The 25,925-nt window shown below is 46.9% G+C and overlaps 1 protein-coding gene across 1 annotated transcript in view; it reads left to right on the forward strand.

The window, feature by feature from the left end:
• The window catches only part of LOC144176604 (TNF receptor-associated factor 6-like), a 57,394-nt gene extending 32,141 nt beyond the window's left edge, over positions 1-25,253 (forward strand). The window contains exon 2 of the mRNA XM_077705222.1: positions 24,289-25,253. Coding sequence (XP_077561348.1) covers positions 24,289-24,489 — 201 coding nt within the window. The 3' untranslated portion in view covers positions 24,490-25,253. The remainder of the gene's footprint in view (positions 1-24,288) is intronic.
• Positions 25,254-25,925: the final 672 nt, after the last annotated feature.

Genomic DNA, 25,925 nt, shown 5'->3' on the forward strand with positions numbered 1-25,925 from the left:
GGAGGGGGGGCTGCGGAAAGCGCATACCTTAGTGGGTTTAATTTCACAAAGACGAAAGTGCCGCTTTTAGGCAATTTCTTTTAAGACAACACTTTCATGCTCTGACTAAATCAACTATTTTTACAACAGCTGCTTGACCAGCCTTTTTGTACATAAAACCGGTGCGAATGCCTTTACGAAGCGGTTAGGTACTCCACAAAACACTCAGCAGCATTCAATATAACTTACTTCACACAAAAAGTATGTCCAGTATTTGCCCATTTTTCTTTCAAAGCAATTTTCTACTCGATCAACATTTCTGTTGATCTTTCACAGGGCTGATCCTAGAAGAGATCAAAGTACTTTCAGTTTCAATATATTTTTATTTTGTTTTCATGAGTGACGTGCACACTCCTTAATAGTCAAAAAGAACTTAATTTTCCTCTAAAGTCGTACTACGTTAAGAAAATTCTAGACCTGTTACGAATGACGCCCTTCTTCAGTTGGCTGCAGTTGTATCCCTCTGTATTTACGCAAGGAAAGGCGTAAGACTAGAGTTTCATATTTTGTTTCAAACAAATAACTTAGCAATTGTAGTATTCATACAGCAAACCTTGCATACTGCAACGAATCAAGCAATAAATATTTCATTGGTCAAGTTTGAATGCGTAGGGTTCTCAACCCGTCGGAGGCGAACTTGCGGCTCCGCACGTTTATTTATTTATTTGTTTATTTATTTGTTTATTTATTGATTTGTTGAGTTATTTATTTATATTGAGAGACAGAGCTCCGAGGTGCTGAAGGACCACTTTTAATTAGGCTCCCGAGCACAGGCCACCGAAAGACGGAACTGTCCGGGGATGATGATGGTTATACACAGATGACAGTGGCGATGGGTTTGGATGGGTAGAAGGAACAGAGGGATTGACCCGCCGTGTTCCACACTGGATATAACAACGGTCATGTCGCTTCCAGGCACAAATATCACAACAGTACACCCCCAATGCCCACACATTTCCCCCCGCTGCTGAAGGCGGCCGCCTGGCCGTACGGGGTTAGAGCTGGCGACGGGTGAACGGTTTTAACCGTGAAACGTGCACTATTTCAGTTCCACGGCGCCGACGGTCCGGTGAAGCATCCACTGGAAAAACGCGATAATTAACTGGTGCGGTCTGCTCAATTATAACGTAGGGTCCCAGGTAGCGGTGAAGAAACTTTTCGCAGAGTCCTGGAGTACGAACAGGGGTCCAAAGAAGAACTTCGTCTCCTTTGGAGAATTGAGCGGAGCGGTGTGACGAGTCGTACCGGGCTTTCCGTTCTTGCTGGCTGGATTCGGTGCGGTCTCTGGCCACACGTCGACAGTGAGTGATCCGTTGGGTGAACTGATCGTGAAAAGGCGAAATGGCGGGGATCGGAGCCGAGAAAAAGGCGGTGTCCAGAGCAAAAGAGGGGGGACGGCCGTAAACAAGAAAGAAGGGCGAGTAACCGGTGGTGCGCTGGACAGCTGAATTATATGCGAACGTCACGAAAGGTAGGATGATGTCCCAGTTGCGGTGGTCCGGGCTGACGTACATCGAGATCATGTCGGACAGAGTGCGGTGGAAACGCTCGGTGAGCCCGTTCGTCTGGGGATGGTAACTAGAAGTCGTTTTATGGACGATGTCGGCAGCCTGAAGGACTTCCGCAAGGACGTGGGAAAGAAATGTCTTGCCACGGTCACTCAGCAGGACCCGAGGTGCGCCATGTCGCAAGATGATGCTGCGTAATACAAAGTCAGCGACTTCTTGAGCACTACCACATTTAAGGGGAGCGGTCTCAGCGTAGCGGGTCAAATGATCCACAGCCGTCACAATCCAGCGGAAACCATCGGTTGTTGGAGGTAGGGGCCCGTACAAGTCTATGCCTACGGCTTCAAACGGAGCGTAGGGGCATGGAACTGGTTGAAGCAAACCGGCAGGGGGTGACGTCGATCGCTTGCGGTGCTGGCACGAATCACAAGAGGCCACGTATTGTGCGACACTGGTAGAGAGGCCGGGCCAGAAAAATCGACTGCGAACGCGATCATACGTCTTCTGAAACCCGAGATGTCCAGAAGTGGCATCATCGTGAAGCGCCTCGAGTATGCGTCGGCGGAGTTGACGGGGAACAACAGGAACCCATTCATAGCCGGCAGGGTGGTGGTTTGCGCGGCAGAGAACTCCATTAATGATCCGAAATAGATGAAGTTGACGTCGCAGGCGGCTATTGGGTGGCTGGATGGATCCATCAAGGCGGTCGATTAAAATGCGACAATAAGAGTCTGCGCGCTGTAGCGTTTTCAGTTCGGTAGAGTCGGGTACGGAAGCGTGGTTGAGGGGGGCCATGGGTAAACACGGCTGACTGGAGTCGGAGGAGGCTTGCGACACGGCCGGCTGCGACGAGAAGGATAGGGGACACCGCGACAGTGCGTCGGCATCCAGATGCTTTTTGCCGGATTTGTACGTGATGGTGAAGTCGTACTGTTGCAGACGCAGCACCCAGCGGCCTAGGCGCCCAGACAAATTCTTCATTGTCGATAGCCAGCAGAGGGCATGGTGGTCTGTGACGATGGTAAAATGACGGCCGTATAGGTAGGGACGAAACTTCTGAATTGACCAAACAACTGCGAGGCATTCTTGCTCGGTAATACTGTAGTTCTGCTCTGCTGGTGTCAAGGCGCGACTGGCGTACGCGACCACCCTTTCACGATGATGAGCATCTTGCTGCAGGAGAACAGAACCAATGCCGCAGCCGCTGGCGTCAGTGTGCAGTAAAGTGGGTGCTGTCTCGTCAAAATGGCGCAGGACGGGATCGGACGTAAGGGCGTCTTTGAGGGCTTGAAAAGCTTCCTGGCACTCGTTCGTCCAGACGAAGGGCACGTTGGCTCGTAAAAGCTTGTGCAGAGGGGAAGCGAGCGTTGCAAAATTGCAAATGAAACGCCGGAAGTATGATGCGAGACCAAGAAAGCTTCGCAAATCTTTCTGTTGTAGTGGCCGAGGAAAACCGATAACGGCAGCAGTCTTATCCGGGTCCGGGCGTATTCCATCCTTGGAAACCACATGTCCCAGCACTTTGATGCTCTTACTAGCGAAATGACACTTTTTAGTATTCATTTGCAGGCCGGCATTAGAAAGGCAAGTTAGCACCTGATCAAGGCGCTCGAGATGCTGCGAAAATGTGGACGAAAAGATTACCACGTCGTCTAGATAACATAGACACGTTTTCCATTTGAGGCCACGAAGCACAGTGTCCATCATGCGTTCGAATGTAGCCGGGGCATTACAAAGGCCGAACGGCATCACATTAAATTCATAAAGGCCATCTGGGGTGGTAAATGCCGTCTTTTCTTTGTCCGCTTCGTGCATCGGGATCTGCCAGTACCCCGATCGAAGATCCAAGCTGGAGAAGTACTCAGCCCCCTGTAAACAGTCTAAAGCGTCGTCTATACGGGGCATAGGATATACGTCCTTTCGCGCAATCTTATTAAGCGCCCGATAATCGACGCAGAAACGCACAGAGCCATCTTTTTTCTCGACCAGCACAACGGGCGATGACCATGAACTTGTAGATGGGCGAATGACTTTGCGCTTTAGCATATCGGCCACATTATCTTCAATTATCTTGCGCTCGGACGAGGACACACGATACGGTCTGCGACGGATCACAGCCGAACCATCTGTTTGAATTCGATGCTCTGTGGCAGTGGTCTGTGTGAGGCCAGGCGAATGCACGTCAAACGAAGCCCGGTGCTTGGACAGAAGATCAAGCAATAATTTGGTCTGGTTTGGCGTTAGGTCGGGACTGAGAGTGGCCGCGAGAATCGACAAATCACCAGGCGAAGCAGACGCGGGCTTGTTTGAAGAACGCTGGCCAGAGGAAACGACTGCTGCAGGGCGGCTGTCGGCCACTGAAGCTATAGTAGTTCCATGTGACAGTAGTATTGGTAAATGTGTGGTGTTACGGGCAACCAAGGCTGCGGACCCACACACGAATCGAACAAGGCAGGTGGCAATGGCAATGCCTTGCGGCAAAAGTCGACTGCACGGAATTGCAACCACGTCGCCGTCGACAATTTCGTCTGATGTGACCGACAGAATCTCTTCGCAACCGGCCGCCAAAACGTGATCGGCATTCAATTTTAGTGTTTGCCGTGGTGCGTCCTGATGATTTGGTTGTTGGGTGTCGGCGATGTGGATAGTTGGTTGACGGCAGGAGATAACAGCCGAGGCAGAAGAAAGAAAGTCCCAACCAAGGATGAGTTTATGGGCACAGGGAAACAGAACAGCACACTGAATGTGATGGCGGACTTCTCCGATTAAAACACGCACGGTACAATATCCAAAGGTGTGATGTCATTCCCATTAGCGCCACGTAAGCAATGACCAGTATACGGAGTCTTTACCTTGCGAAGACGTGAACACAAATCAGCATGAATTACAGAAATACTTGCTCCGGTATCAACTAATGCTTCCACTTGAATTCCTTCGACGAAGACAGACAACATATTAGACGGAAGTTCGGGAGGACTTGTGGACGTTCCAGGTGATGCAGTTTTACCTCCAAAAACTGCAGCATCTAGTTTTCCTGGTGCTGGTTGGAAGTATCGGAAACGGGACGAAGAGGAGACAAAGCGCGCTGGAAGGGCGAAGGAGAACGACGGCGAGAGGGCCGGGAGTCCCGCGGAAGGTCTCTGGTGTCAGGAGGCGGTGATCGGCGGCGAGGAGATGATGAATACGCATGCTGACGAGGAGAGTAGCTGTAGTAGTCCCGCTCGTAAGGGGCGTAGCCGCGCCTCTCGTCTTGCTGCCGTCGACGGCAAAATCGAGAAATGTGCCCCCGGATGCCGCAGTAGTAGCAGACAGGCCGGTCATCTATAGGACGCGGTGCTCGCCACGTTGAACGAAAAAACGGTGGAGCGGAAGGCGTAGAAATGGCGGTCAAGTGGCCGTGAGGAGTTGGAGGTGCAATGTGCTCTGTGGACACAGGTTGCCTTGAAGCAGCTTCCGAGTATGTAGGCACGTGAAGTAAAGCAGACTGGCTGGGCCGCGGAACGGTTGTCACAGCTGCGAGCTCCTCTCTAACTATGTCACGCAGCCCTTGTGCGTGGGCGTCATTGACCGGATTGCTGTGATGACAGGGTGCATCGCGCTGCTGTAACTCTTCGCGAATGATGGCCCGAATCAAAGAACGCAGCTCTGTACTCCCCGAAGAGCCGATGCTCCAGGGATCGGGTTGGAGTCGGATAGCCTGAAGTTGGTCAAGGCGCTGACAAATGCTTCGCACATCGGCAACGGTAGCGGGATTTTGGATCGCCATAGCGTTGAAAGCAAAAGAGGAGACCCCTTTAATGATGTGCCGCACCTTGTCCATTTCGGGCATATCTTTATCAACTCGACGGCACAGCGCGAGGACATCCTCAATGTAGGAAGCATATGTCTCCTCCGCGTGCTGCACCCGAGCGTCAAGTTTCTTCTTGGCTGCCAAGCGACAAGACGATGTACCAAATACCTTGCGTAACTCTTGGGTGAAACCTGACCAATCATCGAAGGTGTCCCGATTGTTGAAGAACCATGTCTTCGCTACTTCGGTTAGGGAAAAAGCAACTATGCGGAGTTTGAACGTGTCATCCCACCGGTTGTACGAACTCACTCGATTGAAGTGGTCGAGCCATTCTTCCACATCATCGCCCCGTAGGCCAGCGAAGTCCGGAGGATCACGCTGGGGAGTGGTGATCGTGAAGGCAGGCTGAGCAGGAGCTCCTGCGTTGGAAGCACCACGGCTGCTTTCCTGCTGCATGGGGATGTCTGCCTCCGGCAGTCGCCGACCTGATCGAAGCTCCAGCGGTGCAACCAAGGGAGGTAAACGGAGGAATCGAGCGCACCCTCCACCACTTGAGAGACAGAGCTCCGAGGTGCTGAAGGACCACTTTTAATTAGGCTCCCGAGCACAGGCCACCGAAAGACGGAACTGTCCGGGGATGATGATGGTTATACACAGATGACAGTGGCGATGGGTTTGGATGGGTAGAAGGAACAGAGGGATTGACCCGCCGTGTTCCACACTGGATATAACAACGGTCATGTCGCTTCCAGGCACAAATATCACAACAGTACACCCCCAATGCCCACAATATATTTATTTGATACCTGCTTGCCCTTGCATGCATTACAGCAATGAGATACATAACACTAAGCATCAAATCTGAGACCAAATAACAAAATAATTCCACAAAGCGCGGTGAAAATCGTCATTATAAACAGTGGATAAAATCATACGGGGAAGATAATTACACTCTCATCTTGATCTAAAATAAAATGAATTGCCCAGGGCGTCACCTTAAAGGAAAGTTAAGAATTTGGTTCAAGCTAGGGATCCCACTTTGGGATATGTAGAATGGTGCTTGGACATACTTCTCCCCTTCTATTCCAGTTTTTGAATGATAGATATTACGAATAAAGTTCAACCTCAGGTTTCGTTTATGATCTTTCTCGTCTTACCATTTAATTTACTTTTACTTTCCCTCATCCTAAGTTGACAGTTCCAATACCTAATACGAATCGCACTGCCCTATTCTGTATGTTTCCGAGCGTATCAACCAGCTCTTTGCTGTAGGGATCCGAGACACATGCGTACTCCTACATTGAGTGCACCTAAGTGAAATACGGTTGTTCTTTTAAGTTAGGTGGGGGTTCGCTGAAATTTTATCTCGGAAAGCCAAAAAAACGTGCAGCCGTAACTTTTATGTTTTGAACGTGCCTATTTCTCAAACAACTTGTTCAATAAACTCCTCGTTATTTATATTACCCGGCCATTCTTAAAGCAGTGTAACTTACTGTATACGCATTCAATTGGAATGAAGGTTTTGTTGTAAAGTTGACGTTAACACACGTTTTAAGATTCAACGACTCTTCTGAATCAGCACACCAGGCAGTTAATAATTTGAATCATGCTGCAAGTATTTTGAATCACGTTCATTCGCTATAGTCCTGTAAATTACACAGTCATTCGCGAACATTTTTAAAAAATATTTCAGGCCACACAAACAAAGGAGGGCCCGCAACTGAGCATTGGGGAATTCCTGAGGGCGCGGGAACATATCCAGACGAACAACCATTGAGAGCGACCAGCTGCTGTCTGAGCGACCACTCGGCTATCCATGCAATAACCGATTCATTCAGTTTCATTCAATCATTCAGTCGTTCATTCAATAACCGATTCATTCGTACTAACGAAAAGGTGATATGAAACACCGTCAAATCATTTTTTGCCGCACAAGAAAATAGTCAACCACTTTAAGCTTATCTAAAGCTAGAGCCAAATCGTGCTGAACTCAACAAGCTGCGTTGAGCAAGAAAAACCCGACGAAATCCGTGTTCGCTAGGATGCTGGCGATTATGTTTAACCAAATGAGTCATACCCCAAGTGTAGCTAATCGCAATTTCAAACACCGCAACTAAATTTACATCCAGGCTTCGTCATTCACAAGGCTATGTTGTTATGGGAAATTCAAAATAACACTTGTTTCTAAATAGGCATTCATAAAATCCCATAAAGTAACATAGTGCAGGGCACGAAGTTGAGCCTACCAATGCGCGAGCTTAGCCTCTTCTACGTTTATCACAAACAATGTAGTGCACATTGTTTTTCGCAGTATTATTGTGAGAATAATAGCCGGAAACTTGCGCTTTTGCGCTCCCTTACCTTTCTTTGGTGGGGAGTTCTTGACATGGCGCCGGTTGAGCTCCTGCGCGGTGGCCGCTTGTCGACACCCTTTAAGGCCACTGATTTTGGTGAACCACCGCCATCTGGGGTCGGACATCGCTGCCGGGTCGATGTCTCCAATGGTCTCCATTTCTTGAGGGGGCGAATATCCTCTAGCTGAGGCGTCGGCGAAGCCGACGGGCGAGGCGTTGTAGCGGCTATGACTGACGATGCTTATCTCTCCCGTCGGTGTGCCATAGTCTTCTTCTGGCAATAAATGGCATTTCGATGGCCTAAACGTTTCCCTGGTAATGTCCAGTGAGTCCTTGTACCTTGCCCGTTCACCTAGAACACTCATTACTGTTTGACAAACGTAGTTCGTTCATTTAAAACGTAGAAACACCGAGCGGATGAAAAGAGAGACGCGGACGAAGAAGTACACAGGGCACTCGCTACACTACAACTGAAATTTTACTTAGCGTCCGTGAAACAAAGAAAGATAGCATATCACCATGACCTTCCCCTACACAGCCCCAATTAGGTAACCCTTACACAAACACAATTAGTTAACCCTCCCCGTGAGGACAATATAGTCTTAGAAGATTCATCAGGTAATGTCATTCCTCACCAATACGCATCTGTGTTGAATTACTGATTTGCTAAAAACTTCTGTACCACTTCTCAAATTGTGTTCCCCGCTGCAGGCTCCTTTGATTACATCACAGTGCCCCCAGTGCTGGTCGAAGCACCCGGTGTCACTTTATTGATTGATAAATAAAGTACCATTCATCTCCTGGACACGACCTTATTGATGCAAAGTTTCTAAAAAATACAATTTCAATTCGTTATATTCTACTAACCAAGATTTTTAATGAATCGCAGATAGGCTGCCGTGTGTGGGGTTGTGTATGGGAAGGTCGTGGTGATATGTTGCCTTTCTTTGTTTCACAGACGCTAAGTAAAATTTCAGTTGTAGTCTAGCGAGTGTGCTGTGTAATTCTTCTTCTTCCGCGTCTTTATTTTGCTAGTAAAATGCAGTGAGCTAACCAACTAGCCCAACTTTCTGCCTTAACTCGTTACTCAGCTTTTCAATTACGATTTCAGTGCGGAAAACTACACAAGTGAAAACCATACGCCACTACAAAAAAAGCGAATATTGAAGCAATTAACCTAGACCTATCATCCTTCGTTGACGTTTACTTGGCAGGTTTTGACGAACGCTCTGCTAAAAAAAACTTGGATCTGTTTTCCTCCAAAGTGCACGAACTAACAGATAAATATGTTCCGCAAGACGTCATCACTGAAAATCCGTTAGCACCATGGTAGAACTCTTATTTAAAACGTCTGTCTAATAAGAAAAACACATCCCCCTCGCGAGGGGCACGGTCAAATGCAGAGCATTTTCGGGGGGCGCACATACCCGATTTTATCTGGTTCGAAAGAAATTGACAGAGAGAGCGAACGCCGAGAACCGCCCCATCACGGCACGACTGCGCCACGACCACGTCACGCTACGTCACGATCACGCCACAACTGCTGTTGCTCCCGCGCCAAACTACGACGCATGCGCGCCCCACGTGTTGCTGAACGCCATCCGAGCACGCAGAAAACGCGCGAGGAGCAGTGGAGAGCAGGCGAGGAGGAGTGGGGGAGAGGGCGCACCTGGAACGGCTGTTGCGGACGCCGAGGCACGCCAACGCCGGGAGACATCGTGAGTTAAAGCAATGCTCTGCATTTACAACGTGTCTGCACCATTCGACTCCCTAACGGCTCTTTCTTCACCCAGGGAAAAACCGGTCCGACATCAACGGGTATTCTTCCAAGCACGTCTGTGCATGAATTATCCGCGCCCAGACGCGCGCCGTTGTTCTCATAATGACGTATAACCTGATACCTTACGAAGGCCGGTCTCCTCTTCAACACTGGTTGCCGAAAATTCTGCGGCCGTTCATTTGCCGTAATTCCGCCGAGGACCGCTAACCAAATAATAAACGTACATTCTGAGTCCGTAAGTTGGCCGGTCTCCTTTATAACACCAGCTGCCCGAAGAAAACGAATATTCTGCCGCCGGACGCGTGGTTCACCGTTGAAAGAGCGGATGCGCGGCATCCGCGCTACGGCTGGTCTGCTTTCGAAAACCAACTGCCAGAAGATTACGGATATCCTGTGGCCGGTCGCTTGCCGTGCTTCGGCTGAACACCGCTTCCCGAAGGAAAAACGGATGCCCTAAAGCCGTACTCCGGGCGATTTCCTTCTCAACATCGGCGGCCGAAAGGCAACTGAATATCTTGCAGCCGGGCAGCTGCCGTTGTGCGTCTGAACACGGGCCGCCGGAGAAATACTGAAGCGCTGGTTGCCGAATGTTGGCCTCTCGTCGTATGATCAGTGGCTGTCAGAACCTGGATGCTGGCCGGACGTGCCAGAAAGCGGCCATAGACGGGCCCGTCTTCGGACACACTTTCTGTGCCACCTGGGTTGTTCTGGTGCGCACAGGGGATCTCGTTCGAGGTGTCGCTCGCTTCATACATGGTGCATTTTAAAGGGACACTGAAGTGATATGTAAACATTGCGGGATTACTAGCGCAAATTGTAGTCCGGAGTCCCCAGGCCATGTTTCGACCACTCTAGGCGCGTTTACGCGATTTTATTTAGTAGAAAAACTAATTCGAAAATGCTGTCCTCCTCTCTTTACGCTCGCCCATTTTCTGTGGCGTTTTCGTGTGACGTCAGGAGGGGATGAGCTGGCAATTGGCTGCGCCACGGCTGCGCTACTGCACGGCTCCCCGGCCGACAGAGTCAGTCGGCCCAGCGTTTCGTCCGCCGGCCGCCGGCAGGTCGTCGCAATCAAGGAGGTTAAAAAAAAATTGCTTGGTCGCAATTCGTTCGCTTAGTTGAAACGAAGCCAGGACACGTTTGTGAATGGAAGAATGTGCCTTTCTTTACTTGGTTTGTTTGTACACTGTATCTAGCTCCAAGTCAAGTTCGCTTCACACAAGTGCTGCACAAGCGCACATGCGACGCTTCGCTGACTGGTACGCCCGTAGGAAAATATAAGGCCTCTTGAAGGCGAGAGAAGAGTCAGCGAAGTCAATATAGGTACTAAGGAAATAAAATCAACTGATATTTTTACCGTACAGCGTAAAACTAGGGCGCGGGAAGCATTTTTTTGCGCTGGGCGAACAAGCACAGCGGTCATCAGCACGACTACGCATCTGCGAACGCTTTTCCGTCTACGAAATGCAATTGCTAGACGTGAGCTACTGTGGAAACTCGGGCGACGCTTACTGCACGATCGCAGTACAACAAATAGTCACCTAAGCTGCTTGAAATGCCAAAACTAAATAAAAGTGTAAACCGGTTGTACAATATATACCCTATATTAGCAAGTCTTTCGCGTCCCGCTCCGTGGCTCAGTAGCCTGGGGCGCTGGGTATGTCAGTGCAAATGTTTTGCAAGTCACGAGTTCGAATCCCCGCGGTTACGTGCTTTTTTTTGTAAGTCAACTTTTTTGTTTTCCGCCGATGTTTTCTATATTGAGTTCACCTTTTTTTGGGCCGCAACGTCCATGGCTACACGAACTAGTTCACAAAACGCTCGCAGGCTGGCACATGCATGGCGCGCTAGCGAGTTCTCGTTGGCGTGCTGTTGCCATAAGCACGGACTGCTTGCAGGCAATGGCCACAGGCCAGAATGAACAGACCCTTGGCCTGGCGCGAACACGCTTTTTACGATACAGGCATGAGGGAGGCAAGCTCCAATTATGGGGGAAAAGCGCATGACATTTGGGCGTCTACGGGTACGCGGAGGGCGTTCATGCACTGCGTAGGTTTCGGCTAGTGAATGCTACGATTCCAAGCCGTCCTAGGAGGCTTATCTTTATGCATTTTTACAGCTGACCACATGGCAGAAGCGCGGTACGATGATTACTGAGTCATTGAGAATGCCCATCCAACAACGCCACCGGTTGTGTTTTACAGAACCGAAACCGAAACTTGTTTGGTTGCTCACCTTGGGCATCGCCCAATCACGGTGCCCGCTCCTCCTAACGTCACAGCTTTAGTTGGTGCGGCCGCCGTAAACCGCGCATGGTAGTTTTTCTTCTTTCGCGCTTTGTAAAATAATTACCGATTTGTCAATCGTAAAAACGATGAAAAGTGTGCTAATTTGAGCCAGTCTACACAGTGCAAGCAAAAACGGGAGCTTGACAAATTCACTTCAGTGTCCCTTTAAAGGGACACTGAAGTGATTTGTAAACAATGCGGGATTACGAGCGCAAATTGTAGTCCGGAGTCCCAAGGCCCTATTTCGACCACTCTGAGCGCGTTTACGCGAATTTATTTAGTAGAAAAATCAATTCGAAAATGCTGTCCTCCTCTCTGCACTCTCGCCCATTTTCTTTGGCGTTTTGGTGTGACGTCAGCAGGAGAGGAGCCGGCAATTGGCTGCGCTGCTGCACGGCTCGCCGACCTTCCGCAACCGAGTCATTCGGCCCAATGTTTAGTCCGCCTGCCGCCTACGAGTCATGGCAATTCGCTCGATCAGTTGAAACTAATCCACAACACGTTTGTGAATGGAAGAATGTGCCTTTCTTTACTTCGTTAGTTTGTACTCTGTATCTAGCTCCAAGTCAAGGTCACTTCACACAAGCGCTGCACAAGCGCACATGCGACGCTTCGCTGACTGGTACGCCCGTAGGAAAATATAAGGCCTCTTGAAGGGGTAGAAGAGTCAGCGAAGTCAATATAGGTACCAAGGAAATAAAATCAACTGATATTTTTACCGTACAGCGTGAACTAGGGTGCGGGAAGCACTTTTTTTGCGCTGGGCGAACAAGCACAGTGGTCAGCAGCACGACTACGCATCTGCGAACGCTTTTCCGTCCAAGAAATGCAATTGCTAGACGTGAGCTATTGTGGAAATTCGGGGGACGATTACTGCACGAGCGCAATACAACACATAGTCACCTACACTGCTTGAAATACTAAAACTAAATAGAAGTGTAAACTGGTTATACATTATAAACCTTATAATTCCGTTCTCGGCAGCGCTCCCGCCCATGGCCGTGTTGTCTGGAGCGCTAGGTATATCATCGCAAATGTTTTGCCCGTCACAAGTTCGAATCCCCGCGGGTACAAGCTTTTTTTTTTATATAAGGTAACTTTTTTGTTTTTCGCCGATGTTTTCTATACTGAGTTCACCTTTTTCTGGGCCGCAACGTTCACTGCACCACGAACTAGTCCGCAGAACTCGCGCAGCCTGGCACTGGCGCGCTAGCGAGTTCTCGTTGGCGTGCTGTTGCCATAAGCACCGGCTGCTTGCGGGCAGTGGGCACAGGACAGAATCAACAGACCCTTGGCCTGGTGCGAACACGCTTTTTACGATACAAGTATGAGTGAGGCAAGCTCCAAATATGGGGGAAAAGCGCATGCATTTGTGCGTCTGCAGGGACGCGGAGGGCGTTCATGCACTGCGTAGGCCTCGGCTAGCGAATGCTACGATTCCAAGCCGTCCTGGGGGGCTTATCTTATGCATTTTACAGCCGACATGGCAGAAGCGCCGTGCTACGATTACTGGGATATTGAGAATGCCCATCCAATGACGCCATCGGATGTCAAACATGTTTTACAGAACCGAAACCGAAACCGAAACTTGTTTGATTGCTAAGCTTGGGCATCGTCCAATCACGGTGCCCCCTCCTCCCAACGTCACAGCTTAGTTGGTGCGGCAGCCGCAAACCGCGCATGGTAGTTTTTCTTCTTTCGCGCTTTGTAAAATAATTACCGATTTGTCAACCGGATAAACGATGAAGAGTGTGCTAATTTGAGCCAGTCTACGCAGTGCAAGCAAAAACGGGAGCTTGACAAATTCACTTCAGTGTCCCTTTAAGTGCAGAGCACTTTAGGCGCTCGCCTTGTCGTCCTGGCTTGCTCGCTGGAACAAAGCATATCCCCATGGCGTTACGGTGTAGTCTGTCACGGTACCTTCGCTGCGGCGTGACCCATATATGCTTCGAAAGCAAAGTGGTTTATATAGTCATAAGCGCTCGAAACTTGTGAAACACTGGCGCTTAACAGCGGGTTAGCTCGGCTCTGCCAGAATATACGTAGCCTGAAGTACAGTTCAGCTGCTTATTCTTATATTTCCTGGTTTTCTAGGATTGGCTGATGATCTGCTTACTGCTTCTTTTCATCCAACCCGAATTCAATCCAACTTCAATCCAAATTCAAATTTATTACAAATTTATTACAAATTTATTACAAATTTATTACAAATTTATTACAAATTTAATACAATTTTATTCCAAATTCAATCCCAAGTAAAGAGAAGCCTCGCGCTTGCGCATCACGGCTCTCCAGGATCTACGCGAAACTGGTCAACCTCGAACTGAACTCCCCCGGGCGCAGTTTCAGGCAGGGAGCGCGCGAGCACCGCGAACGCGGGACTTTTGATTTGCATGGGGTGGTAGTGGTAAGCGGATAACGGCGGTACAGCCAATTATGGCGAATCGCTGATCTGCACTTCCGACAACTTTCACATTGAGTGGAACGGCTTTAATTTTTTTTTTCGTAAGATCACTGACGTAGGCGGAACTGAAATAGTGAAAGAACATATTGTCGGGTTAGGCAAACAGCAAACATTCAAATGATATTTTCCGATTGTACAGCTAATATTTTACTGATTTATTTCTCTCTGGACGATTGAATGAGAAAAAAAATTGCGTGAATATTTTCGGTTCAAGCGCTCACTATCATTACTTTCCAAAAAAACATCACAAGCTTGTAAATTTCAGGAGAATATAGAAAACAAAAGGATAAGCTGTTGTTGGTCCGGCCACGCTGTAAGGGCGCTCCTACAATACAGCCCTCAATTTTAAAACTGCATCGATGTGGAGTGCAAACAGCGTGGACACAACAAGGCCGAAACGGAAAGGGGACAGAGGGGGAATGCCCCACTTAGAAAATTTCGGGGCGCGTGATCCCAGTAGGTGAGCGCGAAAAGCTGGCATCAGCCTGCGGCACCACAAGTGGTTTTGCGTCCTCCTTGGCGCGGGCGGTTTTTTTCAATGACAGACCAAGACAGGTAGGCGTCGTGATAAACAAGAAGGCGTAGGAGCGACGCCTGGGGAACGCTAGACAAACTGTCAACTATTTTGCATTGTGTTCGAGAAGCGGCGCTGGCTGGCGGTCATGAAATAATAATAATAATAAATGTTTTTATTTGTCGTACAGGTACAGAGTACAGGACGGATCAGCCCAAGCCAAACAGGCTTGTCGGGCTGTACCCGGCAGCCAGTGTCAGGACACAATAAAGAACAACAGGAAAAAAATGGAGAGAAAAGAAAGGTCAAGGCGAAAAGAAACGAGAACAGACAAAAACAACAGAAAAAGCAAAAATAACAAGAGGAAAACGATCAGAAGCAGTACAGCAGTGTGTAATGCATACATACAAAAGAGAAAACGCAGGGTTACTCAACTTCAGAAAAGTTTTTCTTTGAATACAGTTTGAGAGCATGTGTCGATGAAATTGAGTAGATAGCAGTGGGCATAGAATTGAGTATATCGGGAACATAATAATTGCGTACAAAATGTCCAAATCACGTGTAACGTCGGGGTATGCGAAACAAAGAATGACGTCTCAGGGGTGTTGTAGGCACAAAACGAAACAAAAAATCACTATTCCAGAAATGGCGGCAGATAACAGTGTGCAAAAATAATGCAGCAAAAGAAGGCCATTGCAAAACAGAAAACAAGCTATTGCCTTCGGGAATGTTGATATTGTAGGCTACATTTCATAGCAACAATTTCAAAATACACTTTATTGTCGAATGCCAAGTGAAAGAGCAATAAAAAATACTGTGATTCCATACCTCAGGACGCCGTAACCAAGTGGATGTACGATAATCTTACGTACTGGTAAAGGGAGAATGAAACGGTGTCATACATAGTACATGACAAGCCCCGGAGTTTATTGCCGAGCATAGATAGGTGACTGTTTCATGCCATATCAGAGTCAAATACTTTACATTCGGCGATGGTAGAAGAGGGTAGCATTGGCAATTATTACATCGCGAGCCATGAAGAAAAATAGCAATATTATGATCAATTTGCCTGTGTGGATTGTGGGAACAAACCAGATTTGTTTTTTGTTTATTTATAGTAATAGTTTCGGGCAAACCAATCCATGAAAGATTGAGTATCACCTTGTAATATTGCAACAGATTTGCTGTAAGCGGAGTGCCTGGCAAGAACAGTGTCTTGGCAATGGGGTGTGTAACTAGATAAGTCATTTACAGAGACGTTAAACAATAATCGTGATAATACGGACCCTTGTGGGACACGGGATTCTAGAAAAACTTTTGAACTAATGTGGTCACCGATCTTGACTACCTGTGAACGATTGCAGAAATAGTTAGCTAATAATTCGTTAAAAGGCCCCTGAAATCCCAGTAGATATAGCTTGCGCAAAAGCATTGTTGGGATAACGAAACAAATGTTTTGTTTGCATCCTAAAAAAGAGCCGTCATTACTTCGTTGTTTTCGAAAGCGGAGAAGACTAAATGAGATAGTTGTTCTAAAAGGAAAACAGTCGCTCTCTCAGGAACGAACCCGATTTGCGAACTTGACAATAACTTTTGTTTTTCGAGAACGTTAGTCATTATTCGGGATGAGTGTTTTCCTAAAACTTGACTAATCGCGGGTAAAATCGAAATCGGCCTGTAGTTGTCAACCTGTTTAAAAGAGCTATTTTTATGTAATTGTGTAACAACTGCAGTTTTTAATTCATCTGAAAAAAAAACCAAGCTCAATTTAACTATTCAGCATAAATAAAAGTACATTTTCCCGAGCAAGAAAGTTAAGTTGCAACTCGTAGACAGATACACCATCTAAACCCGGCGCCTTCTCCTGCTTGTGCAAGTTGTGCAAGTTATCAGAAGTCATGAAAGGAAGGAATTCAGAGGACTGTAAACTGCTGATGTTGTCGAAACGATCGATAGACGCTGAATGCGTAGTCGAAGATGTTTAAAGGGAAGCTGAAGCGCTTTCCAAAAATTTTGAGTTAGATTAACAGTTATATAGTTTCTTACGCGCCGATTCCGAATATCACATTGAAATTTATCGTACATGAGTCCAAGTGGCATTTATCTTGCAAAAAGCGCGGCCCCGTTTGAAAGACGCGCGCTTTTTGTCTTTTGACGCCCCTGATTCGTAGCGCCCGTCATGACGTCAAAGGAGGACACCCTTCGGCCGCGCGGGTTGTCGGAAGCATTGCGAACGATCGCACGGTTGCCTTTGCGGAAATTTAGCTTGCAGTTTAATTTTCGCACATGACTGGAAGTTTGTTTTATAATTTCCCGTGCTGTTGGTTCAATTATCTTGGAGCTTAAATTTGCTTTACACGACAGAGAACCCCAAAGCAGTGACTGTGACGTCGACTAGTGGGTTCCATCAAAATATTTTTGAATTAGGCAACCAGCATGGGGGGATTTTATACCTTATGTTAATATTAGGTACTGCCTTAACTGTTTCTTATTATACACAAAACCATTTATGCCGAAGATTAATGGGCGTTTTATAAACAATCTACCTTATTATACACAAAACCATTTATGCCGAAGATTAATGGGCGTTTTATAAACAATCTACCAGCGAAAAGCACGTACGTGCACTGCGCGAAAAAATAGCGTTCATGTGCTGTAAACGTATATGCGAGACACGTCTTGCCGGTACACGCATAAACCAGCAGGCAGACTCTGCTTCCGCATTTCCTTTGTTCGTTGTCGCCCACCCCAGCCCCGCTACTCATCCCCGTACACAGACCCACACGCGCGCGCCATTTCGGCAGCGGCGCTACGGCGCCTCCGCGATTGCTAGCTGCACTTCGATGAGTGGCGTCTTACTGCTTCACATGCGTTTATTCTGAAAACATTACAGCATACTAGTGCCTGCTCAGCATTATTGGCTGCTTGATTTTCGCTTGTACGTTGCGCATTCTGCTACAAGATTACGGCCACCTCGTTATAATTAACAGACCATTCGGACAAGGCTGTTACGTTGTAGTTACGTTTCTTTAGGTAACAATCACCAAACGTTTGTGATAATGAATCGTTGGCCTGTTTCAGCATTTCTAGATTTAAGCATTTACCGCGCTAGTCGGACAGAGGCCGTATATTTACTCTTCGCTCCTAATTTTTGTTAGTGTCATCATTATATATATCACCGACTATCACTGGAGCACACTTGAGATTCAGTGACAACAAGTGCTTGCCAGGTTTTAATATGCAGCCACACGGAATCTTGGGCAAAAGATTAGGCCCCCGCAGTCAACACAAATTATGGCACGGTGGTGGTTCGGAGTGGTGTTTTTTTTTTTAATTCCAGACAAACATCACCTTATCGTGACATGTATACTTACAAAATAAGTAATCTGCTTCTCTTGGTTCTTTTACTTTGTAGGAATACTGTTTACCTCTTAGCCGGGAGAGAACTTCTATCAGGATTGGCCCCTTGTTTTAGTTTCGCCAAAAAACTGTTTTTTTTAACACTGTCCTGAGCCCATAGGGAAAGAAAACGGACGCGTTTAACGAAACAAGTATTTCCTGAACAAATGTGACTTGGTTTCTGGAATGGAACGAAACATCCCCGACCAAAGTACAGCAGTATTCCCCATCCTTCCTAAATCTAGAATCTAATGTGAACATTCACGTCCGTCGCATCAAAAACAAACAAAAAAAAAACCGTATTCGAGCGGTTTACAAAGTACTTAACGTAGTGTAGTATATTCTCTGTCATCAAGCACAGCCACCTCGGCTGTCGCTTCCGTATGTTATCAAGCATCCCGGCGTGGCATTATTCTGCTTAGGAATACGGCATGATAACGTATGCCTCGTTTGGCGTTCGTGCATACTTTTTGAACACGAAAATTGTACAAATGAGTGCTATCAACCACAACAACAACAAGTATCATTCACAAGGAAACACGGCGAAAAGAGCACGGCCGAGGCGGCCGATCCGGCCGGAAGTCCAGGTATGACGTTTTTCAGCCGGTTTTCGCCCGCGCTCTTCGGTCTTCCGGCATCGCGCGGCGAGATGGGGGCGGGGCATCGGGCCACTTTTGTTTGCTCATTGCGCCGCTTCTATTGCATGTATTGCGAAAATATTTCGTACACATGAACTATTCAATGTGTACTTGCTGCTAGTCAAATTTTCTTTTAATTCTAAAACCGCTTCACCTTCCCTTTAAGCAAAGTGAACATTGAAATCAATTATTGCTGATTCCAAATTGTCGAAATGTTTACGAAAGACGTCAACTGGTTGGGCAGGATGTCGATCAAATATTTGAATAATTGTTGACGAAGTTTTTCTAGGGTTGCATCTGTTTTCGTAGCAGGATTTGCTGTAAAATGAACGCTTTTCGGACCGAAGTAATGCAGTCACCTTATTTCTGTGAACTTTGTATAGGTTCCTCAGAGAAGTGTTGTTAGGAGAGCGCCTACACTTCTCCCAAAGTTTATCATTTTCTTTAATAGCCCTAAGAACGGCAGAGGTAAGCCAAAGCAATTCACTATTGCGTCTTTTAATTTTTATGGGTCTTTATGGTGTCAAAGCAGGCAGGTAGGCTACGCAGCGGGAAAGAGGAGAGAGCAGCAGGACAGTGGCTGTTTGGCCATTTTTCGCTCACGCGTTTGGCAATGATTGTACAGGCGGCGTTGGTTGAGCGCTATAGGAAATTAGACAAGGACGGTAAGGTGTGGCACAGCATCTCGGTTACTTGTTGCCGCGGTGTGTTCAAGACGCTTTTACAACGAATCAACCAGACTGCATGGGCGATCCTAGTAATCACCCGGTGTAAAACTGCAAATGTCGCCACCGATGCGATATCGAGGCGATTGATATTTTAAGCGCGAGACACATAAGCGTTAACAGCACGTGATTGGCATGTGACTGATTGTGACGACTGTCGCACAGGGCGAGCTTTCGCGTCGTGAGCTAGTCGCAAGAGCCCTGCAACGTGCGACTGGCGAGCCAAGTGCAATCGTATGACAGCTGCGACGGTCGTGCGGCTGCAGCCAATGACAGCACAACTGCGTCACTGCGTAAGCTTCTTACAAGACCCCGAGGAGACGCTAGTGGGTATGGCGTGAAATCCGCTCTCCGCCGATCCTGCCGCCTCTCACCCGCTTCGAAGCGGCTCCCACGCCATGTCACTACAGCGCTTTTTTATGCCATCTCCATTTTTTCAAAAGTGGTGTGTCTCGGTTGGTTAGGAGGCTCTAGAGCCATGGCTACGCGGAGTTCGCGGTTACCAGAAACTCCAGCAAACACTTTAGGGTAGCGGCAGAAGATAACGTATACGCGGCTGGCGCAATGCATGAACTGTTACAATCCAGACATCTGGTATGCTAAACAGTCCCACACTGCTTTAGTGAACATACAAACTACAGCGTATTGCTGTGAACCATGCATAGGGTTGGTTTGTTGATGTTTTGTTTTTACCGCCCATATGCGCAGGGCTGTGTTATCTGCGTTATCCATGGGCCAAGTGGAGCACGTGTGACATTCTTAACTTTTTATGCATCACCTGCTATCTGCTTTGCTAGGGAGAGCGTTTCCAACTAACGTCACCAGCCTAAAATAACCTTCTTTGGTATACATCGTTCCGGATGAAATTCGACCGTTCCAGAAACACTCGCGCAGAGAGATAAATTCCCGCAGAACAGACGCCGCTGTTTTCGATTCGCCGACCTCACTTGGTTCACTGCTGCTTCGCCGCCTGTGTATTATTTCAGTTGTTAGGGGAGCACAGGTTGGCTCCAATAAACTTGTTTTTACTTCAAAACAACTGCGTCATCATCTTTGGCTACGTGACAGTATAACGCTATAGCGCTAGTCCTTTTAATGTGAGGCTCTTTACCTCCACAGCCTAAGCGTTCTATCGCGACCAACGTTGTCAACAGAAAACTCCCGCAAAGAAGTTAATGGCACAGCCAGGAATCGAACCTAGATTGAATAGAAAAACGGAGCTATAACCAGTGGTCTTACCGATTGAGCTACGAGCCAGAGCGAGATGGACACTCCACTCACCGATAGCATTTTCGGCTTTAACCCTTGTGTTCTTGCTGAATGTAACGCGATGGCGTCACGTGACCTTTCCCGCCACTGTGCGCTCCGCCCACGGCACGTGTAGTCGCCGTGTGCTCGCCTTCCGCATGCTCTAGGAGTTATAAAAATTAACAGAAGCTGACACAAACGCATGGCATCGCACTTCTCCTCTGTCTCTGCCGCCAATCTCGTCGCCTCCGCCGCCAGCACCAGAATCGGGGGATAAGGGAGGTCGTATAACGCGGGTTTGAGCGTCCTTTATTTTTTTAAAAAGAGTTTCCACTCATGTACTTAACCAACACAACTCAACCAAACACCTTTCATGAATGATGCAGATTTTTCCTTCGCAAAGAATATATCTCCTCACTAATAAAGGCCGTAGGTAAGTGCATTTCACTTCGTCTCTGGTTTGCCTCGTTGTAAAGCCATGTGGGTGAACTAAAGTGACGTCGCAAGGGTTAACCGTTGTGGGTGTCGCTTACAGCTTCGCTTTCCAACCACCAACGCAAGGAGAAATAGCGCACGTGCTTTACGTAAAGTGGATAAATGTTTTCCTCTTCTGCTCGGATTTCCTTCGCACATAGCTAAATCGGCTTGAGTGCGCCAAAACGAAATGCAACCACGGAGTGAAAACCCTGGCGGAGGGACGACGCCGACGCAGCGCAAGCGTGTATGGAAACATGCGTCTCAAATTTACGCGTGCGGATAGTCGCGGCAGTCATATTGGCGACCAATCGTGCATCGTATCGGGCCCCTTAGTCGTAGACGCGTCTCGCGCGTTATTCTTCTCGCATTGAACTTAGCGTTCGCTCTGATGCCTGCATCTTCCCCGTGAGTTGCGCTGAGGGAATTGGCGGGCAAGAAAATAAAAGCGGTCATTAGGCGGCTCAGCACGCACTGGACAATTATTTCGTCTGCATTAGGTATCGGCGCAAGCCAAGCGTTTGGTCATCGTTCTGCTTTGTATGCGTACCATGCCCTTATACGCTCGTGTTTCTCCCAAGAGCCTTGATCCTTACTGTTGACAATTTCTTGAGTCATGCCACGCTATTCAAAAATTTTAAACAGGATACTATTTACGCTTAAATAACCTAAGCAATGTGCTTGCAACGATTCTTCTGTTGCGCGACATGCCAAAACTAGTAGGGAAATTGTTTTTCAAGCTGGTCAGACGGACAAACAAACGTTTATTGTAGAATGCGCGCCCTCTAGGTTATATGAAAGCTAGCGTCTCAGATAGAAATTTTTAAACAAGTTGGTTGAAATAATCTCAATCTGGTGCTAAACTTTCTCAAGTTTTCAAGGTGCTGCCATGTAATGTCTACAAGTTGACACTGCCGTACGTATACAAATAGCTCCGTTGGTTTCAATGACCTATTCAAAAACCGCAAAAATGAATAGGAAAGGCTGCACTTTGTTCTGTTTTTCGCTGGTAACAAGCTTTTCAATACGTCCTTTCACCTCAATAACTGCTCGATGTAATTAAAAGTATGTTGATGTGCGGCTCACTGTCATGTTGCCAACGTTAATTTTGGAAGCATATTTAGGGCTGGCAGATTTTAAAATCCCGATTTGAAATTTCTAGAGCCCCAGCAGGGAAACTCTTTCGGATCCGGGTGTTTTAGGTGATGCCCTTTCATTTTGGTATAGACAGAATACACTGCATTAAAATTGGTAATATGTCCTCTATAATAGATCCACGAAACCGATAGGAAAGTAAAACAATCAGCGCACATGAAGAAAATTTCTGATTTGAACTTTTTGCAAAAAAAAAAAAACGATCGTCTGGGCACTTAGCCAATCTGGCGAAGAGTCCAAGCAATAAAGATTTCAGGTACATTTTGCGGGAGCAAAACCAAAAGAGGTGTACCCCCCCAAAAAAGCCTAACCAGGTAATCGCTTCTATGAACTGGAGTGCACCTCAAAAACACGATTGGGATGGTGACATTGAATGAAGCTAGTGGTTGACACACACGTGTACAATTTCCGTCTAACAGAAGCATCTCAAAAAGGATCTCGGATACATTCGGTGAGGAGATAGAAATTGCAAAAAATAACTGAAACAGAAAGAAGGTACAACGAAGTCATTGCTACAAAGAGCTAGACAACATATCAAGCACCTGAGAAGATGGCACTCACTGGCTCTGGTTATTAGCATAAAGCAGTTTTTGTATGTTGTAAGATCGCATAAAAAAAGAGCAATTATAAAAGGACAACGGGTGCCTATGAATTATTTAAAACGCGTGATCTTGAAAATGTTCATCTGTAGTTATAGTGTTCAGGTGTACAAGTAACTCCGGATAAATAATTTTATGCTCCGTCTGAAATGGGCTTCTGTTTGTAAAGGCAGTGTATACCAGGGAGCACTTGCAAAATAAGCAATGGTGCACTTATGCTGTTTGTTGTGTAGTACTGGTAGACTGGAACATAAATTTCAGTGATTTCTTTTTTTACGCGGTGACCAGATAAACATTTGAGGGAGAACAGGATGTTACGTTTTAGTACAGTTTTTAAGCAACTGCATGTGGTGCCCGTCCTGGAAAATCCTGCAAGCATACCACTCCACGAAACATGGGGGTTTCACAGGACACGAAATAAAAAGAATAGAAGTTCTACAGCATTGGAGCCGTATGCAGTCTACAGGGCGCTCATGGATTATCGGTGCAGTAGACCACTTTACATGATCCTTATAGCAGTGGTGGCCACGTGGAAAGTTGGCTTGTTGCTGGTGGTACACGGACGTTTCTGTGGCACCGTTCGTTCTGCCCCAATGCTTTGTGCCGGGACGCTTCTCCTCCAAATTTAGCTTGGTGCATTCCCAGAGCCCAGAGCACGCGCTAGCCTACTCTTCTTGTTTTCTAAACATTATTTTGTTTTTGAAACCCACTGGTTCTTATATTCATACCTTCTTACTTTCCTCCTGCTACGTCTCCTTTTATATGCTTCACGGCAAAACAGGAAAAAAAAGTGTTGTGCAGTTTAGGCATTATCCTATGCTTTCACTGCGAAAGATCTAAAAGGCGTCCTGTTAAAGCAGTGTGAAGCCCCGTTGTCTCAAAAAATAGTACCTACCAAAAAAATCCAACAAGAAAACATTTTCCAGCACCGTAAATTCGAAGCTTGCTAACTCAAAACGGTTAGCACACCTCGCGTGTGTACGTTGCGTAAAAATGTCAAGTTTGGTACGGCAAGCCAGCAGGGCTGAGCTGAAATATTTTTTATGGTGACATCCCATATTATACTGACGTGTGCTTTAGAAAGGGTGCTATTAGTTTCTTTACTTGAATTCGACAAGCCGTTACAGTCGATGAAGCAATACTGCACGGACACACCACACGAGGATGCCAAGGTTACCACTCTCACTCCCATATTCATTCATGGCACTCTACGCAAAACATTTAGTTGCTGTTCCTGCAGTTCTTACGAAATTTAAACCTCACGGGTGGTCGTTGAAATTTTACTACAACGCTCACTTTTGGCATTTTTCCAGATTTGGTGCTGGAATGAGTGCTACGGCTGCGACGCTGTGGGCCCTGCCTCCGAGATCCTTGAGCACTTCAACGATGACTGCGAGTTCCACCGCGTAATTTGTCCACAGTGTGGATTCGGAATTCCGAAGACGGACATTGTAGACCACCATGAATCAGCTAGTTGTGCAAAAAATCAAGCATTTATGAAACAAAAGGAGTAGCGCGGTGGCGCGGAAAAAAATATTGCGCTAGTCCAGCAGTAAATCGGAAAGGTTCGCGTGGAGGTTTCAATGTTGCGAACTTGGTTGCACAAAAACATTGGTGAAACTTCTAATGACGGAGAAAACGCAGAAAAAGTGTCAGCGCCATGCGTGCCTAGCGTAAAGTTGCAGCAGTTTTCTAATAAAACTCTGGTAAAAAATGTGCATTTGTGTCTCGCCACCGTCACAGAATTGGACAAGTCACAGGCAGCGCTTCAGGAAAACGTAGAGGTCATTGAATCCTTAGTAGATGATACCAAGGGTATTGTAAGTGAGGTCAAGGAATCCCACGTCAGTACTAATGAGTCATGCAGGGCGTTGATCGACGTTCTGAAGCAGCAAACAAGGCAGATTAACGCAACAAAAGACAGCATCAAAGAAAGGCTTCATGCCATGGAGACTGGGATGGCTGAGTGAATTAAGACAAAGCCTCCAAGCGTGGAGAATGTGGCTGAGCTAAAGACTAAACTTACGTCTCTTGAAGAAATTTCACATAGAGTTTTAGGATTCATCCTACACAATCCCGGAAATAGTTTTGGTATTATGGACTGGACAATCAATGACTGGTCGACTTCCCTTGAAACAGCTTGTCAGACGGATAATAAAGTAATACAACCAGAAGAACCAAATTACTTCTACGGATATTCAATCCTTCCAGGAATTGAAGTAGCAACATTGACAAGTGGAAAGTCAATTCGTTGTGTATTCAGCATTCGCAAAGGCGACTACGACCACCTGCTGTCTTGGCCATTCCGCAAAACAATTTCATTTGTTATAGGTTATCCATCTGGCGGCACAAAAGCTGAATTTGCCTGTGCGACTGCATGGGGTGAGGAGACTGACAAAATAAAAAAGCCGCAAGACACGCATAACGAAGTAGTCCGCATCTTTAGGGAATTCAGTGTAAGCGAGCTTGAAAAGGATGGCTGTGTTCGAGGTAACAAAGTTTGTATTAGGGTTGCAGTGCGAGCTTAGATTATAAAAAATGCGCTTGGTGTTTCTGTATAGAGCACGTCTATGTGTTATATGGTGCATCGGCGTACTCCCGATGTATAAAAATAATTTGGCCATGTGCACTGGCAAAGCTAACAAGAGCTTGTAATCAGCCTGAGGAAAAGTTTCAGAATATGCCTGATTCGACAGGATCCAGCCTGCTTCATTCATTTGCATGTTCTGTCATAGTACAGGGCAAACGCTTTTTCTCTGCTTTCTGATGCGACTGTCTTAGCCCGAATGCTTGTTAAATGTCAACATTGTTCTACTTCAAACGGGGTAAATGTCCTCGCAGCATGCGACGTTGCCACATGGGCATCCAGTTATGCGTGAATTGGTACTATAGAACTGAGTGTGCAATAATTTTTCCTTTGTGCTCTCTCGGACTTTGCGAGTTTTCACAT

The sequence above is a fragment of the Haemaphysalis longicornis genome, unplaced genomic scaffold (assembly GCF_048455015.1).
Source record: "Haemaphysalis longicornis isolate Haplotype H1 unplaced genomic scaffold, Haemaphysalis longicornis Haplotype H1 scaffold_1, whole genome shotgun sequence".
NCBI lineage: Eukaryota > Metazoa > Arthropoda > Arachnida > Ixodida > Ixodidae > Haemaphysalis > Haemaphysalis longicornis.